The following is a 3,597-nucleotide window of genomic DNA, read 5'->3' as shown; positions in this document are numbered from 1 at the left end:
AGACAAGATGCTATAGAAGCAGCAAGAGTTCTACATCCTAACCCACAGGCAGCAGGGAGAGAATGGACCTGGCATAGGATTAAAGCCAACCCCCAGTGATGCACTTCCTCCAACAAGACCACACCTACTCCAACAAGGCCACACTTTTTTTTTTTTTTGGTTTTTTTTCGATACAGGGTTTCTCTATATTGTTTTGGAGGCTGTCCTGGAACTCACTCTGTAGACCAGGCTAGCCTCGAACTCACAGAGATCTGCCTGCCTCTGCCTCCCGAGTGCTGAGATTAAAGGTGTGCACCACCAACACCCAGCAAGGCCACACCTTCTAATCCTTCTCAAATAGTGCCATTCCCTAACATATGAGTCTATGGGGGGGGGGGGGAGTGTCATTCTTATTCAAACAATTATATTAACTTTTCAATCAAAACCAAACTTTTTCAGATGTAGGAATGACAGACCACGTGATAATCAGATTTTCCCATTCCGTTATTTTTGTATCCTGTTTATGAATGTCCAGTCAGGAATCTATTTAAAGGCTTTAGGAATCCAGGTTGGTTGCCCCTCAGCCTAACACAGCATGAAGGTTAGAAGGCAAGTGAGTTCCCATCTACATTCAATCACACAAAGATCTATATTGCTCATTATTTTCTAGTCCTGCCAAACTACATTTCTTCTAGAGCCAACTATCTGCCTGTTCACTTCAGACAAGTCTCCCAGAAGATGAGAAAAATTGAGAGGAAACTGGTCCAAGTGACTGCTTGAAATGCCAATCAGCAACTATCTTCAACAAATATTCTGACCCACAATAAATACTGGATAGGCTATGTTTTTCTCACCCCCTGACAAACTAGAGCATGAAGGAGGGTGAATGCTGTCATAGCTCTCTCAGGGCTCATTATCCTCCCATCATTCCCAGGAATAGCTATGTCAGACAAGAGGGAAAGAGTATTTGTCAACCTCTCACCAACCCCAGACTCTAGCCAAGATTCATCAATCCTAGGTGAAGAGCCAAAGATAAATGCCAGTTTGGAATCAACTCTAAAACCTCTGGTTCCATTTCCCCAAAATGTTTTTTTGGGGGGGGATATTAAAAAATATCCACCACAACAAAAATCTCACAAAACATCTTTTGTCCCCTATTTCCATTCCTAACATGCTGAGAAGAGAAAATCACATTAGGAAACATGAAGCCCGGCATCTCTAAAGGAGGAACACTAAGAAGAAATGAGATCATAGAGAGGAATCCACATGCCAGGTAATGATCTAGTTTCACTTTTGAAGATGTTTACATATGTACATCTGCAAGAGATTTCACTCGAGGGAAAGTTTCGTTGGTGTGACTCTGGTCGTGTTTAATCGGACTCAGATAACGTTTGAAAACCCTGTTTCCTACAGAGTAGTCAAAGTTTGGTAGTCGCAAGTTTTGGTCGCTGGATTTGGGGGTCAGGGGGAGCAAACTAGGGAGAACAGAGTGGATTTAACCGGAACATGCTTCTGTATGAGGAATAAGGAAGAGGGAGCTGAAGGCAAGAACCTCAAAGTCTGAGAAACCAAGCTGCAGAAGAAAACTGCAGAGATCTTGGGAGAAGGGAGAGGAAATAAAGGTGTCGATGAGAAGGAAGAGGCCTGGCTTGTCAAATGCAAAAAGCGTCTTGGAGAGAAGTTGGGAATTGCAATTGCGATACCCTCTGGCGATATGCCTCCTGGGAACTGGGAGGCCAGGCTGCAATGCCCCCAAAGCCATCCACCCCATCCCTATCCCAATCAAAGTAGTCACTAAATGGCCATTGAGGTAAAGTGATTCGCAGGGGCCCGCTCTTGGGAAATAGCTCACCGGTTCAATACCGGGTGGGTGGGTGTGTTTGTGTGTGTGTGTGTGTGTGTGTGTGTGTGTGTGTGTGTGTGTGTGTGCAAGTAATCGTTAAGTTCGACGGCTAAGATTTGGGAGAGGATGGTAGCAAAACAATGATGATGAAGATGATGATGAACACCTGGGTGGGAAATCATGTTGGCAGACTCGGGGTGGGGGGGAAGTCTGTGTGAAGAGATGGGCCAAAATCGTTTGAGAGAATATGGGAAACCCAGAGCTGGGATGGCGTGGCAAATGCACGAGGAAGGGAATACAGAAGTAGAACAGGTGCGGGAGAAGCCTAAGGTTCCAGACCCAGGGCTTTGAGAACAGCCCCCTTGAAGGCCAGGGTCTCCAGTGTGCCTAGCGGCCGCCGGTGCGCAGGTGTGGGAAGCTGAAGAGAGCACTCACTAGGGAGGTGGCCCGGGCTCGGGGACTGCAAACCGGGCGTGGGAGCCACTCACCCCGTTGGCCGCAGCCATCTGCACCACGATCTCAGTGGCCGTCCTGCTGAAGTACCTGCCGTCGCTGCCCACCACCATGGTACAACCCTGGCGGTCGCGCAGGTCGATGGACGACAGCACACTCTGGATGAAGTTAGGCAGGTAGTTGCGCTGACCCTCGAAGAGGCCTGTGGGTCGCCGCAGCCCGCCACCGCCAGCCGGCCGCTGGTCCTCGTAGGGCGCCGTGGGCACCGTCAGCACCGGGATGGGGCTCCCCTCCATGGCGCCGCTGGCCGGTCCTGCCGCGGCTGCGGGAGCCTCGGGGATCTGCCGCCCGCCCGGGGCCCCGCCGCCTGGCCGCGCTCCCGGCTCCGCCTAGCGCCCTCCCCGCCCCTCCCCGCCCTCCTGCCGCTGCTCCCCGCGGGTCCCCTCCACGCCCGCCCGGAGTGGAGTCCTCCTCAGATAAAGTTTTCTGCGGCCCAGCTTCTTCCCAGAGGATCGCCCAGCTGTCCTCGGTTTCTTTCCCCAGCTGGCCTGACTTTCCGAGTATCCCAAAAGCTGGATTCCAAGGCCAGCTACTGGGTCCCCAACTCCACCTTCTGTCCAGCTGAGGGACTCAACCTTCCAGCGGAACCTGTTGCACACTCTCTAGAAGAGTGCCTAGGACTGGAGTTCGTGCTAGCCTGGGTCCTGTCCTGTTGGCAGGCCTTTCTCCTCACACCCTGAGAGTCAGCTTAGCTCCAGCACAAGTTTCTCTCCCTAGTAAGGACAGAGAGGGAGGTGGGAGGGGGCTGAAACCTTTTGCCATCAGAGAACAGTCCTGGCCAAAAATAACCCTGGAAAGGAGAGCTGAGAATTGTTAGGCTCTGCCAGAGGTGAAACTGGAGGCTGGGCACCGTGTGTGTGTGTGTGTGTGTGTGTGTGTGTGTGTGTGTGTGTGTGTGTGTGTTTGGGCACCGTGTGTGTGTGTGTGTGTGTGTGTGTGTGTGTGTGTGTGTGTACTCAGCAGGAACATTTGTGGTGAGGAAACACACCCTGTCAGGCCCTTCAGTCCCCAGGACCTACCCAGAATCCATTTTGGTAACATTTCTCTCAGGATGGGAAGTTTTTTGTTTTCTTTTCATTGTTGTAATTGCAGCAAACACATTGTTTTCTTATTCTTGTCCTTCTTGCCCTGCCTATACATCTGCTTAGAAACCGGTTCCCTTCACACGGCGTCTGTTCACACTATTGAACTCTCTGGATAAAGCGCCTTCAATAGGAGATTTAAGCACATTTACTCTTCACCAGAAATGATTGAACAAAGCC

General features: G+C 50.8%; 1 protein-coding gene across 1 annotated transcript in view; it reads right to left on the bottom strand.

The window, feature by feature from the left end:
* The window catches only part of Pgm5 (phosphoglucomutase 5), a 162,202-nt gene extending 159,631 nt beyond the window's left edge, over positions 1-2,571 (bottom strand). Inside the window, exon 1 of the mRNA XM_027406496.2 lies at positions 2,311-2,571. Within this exon, the coding sequence (XP_027262297.1) occupies positions 2,311-2,571 (261 nt within the window). The remainder of the gene's footprint in view (positions 1-2,310) is intronic.
* Positions 2,572-3,597: the final 1,026 nt, after the last annotated feature.

The sequence above is a fragment of the Cricetulus griseus genome, chromosome 3 (genome assembly GCF_003668045.3).
Source record: "Cricetulus griseus strain 17A/GY chromosome 3, alternate assembly CriGri-PICRH-1.0, whole genome shotgun sequence".
Lineage (NCBI taxonomy): Eukaryota > Metazoa > Chordata > Mammalia > Rodentia > Cricetidae > Cricetulus > Cricetulus griseus.
The sequence above is the reverse complement of the archived record's forward strand: the minus strand, read 5'-3'. Positions and strand labels throughout refer to the sequence as shown.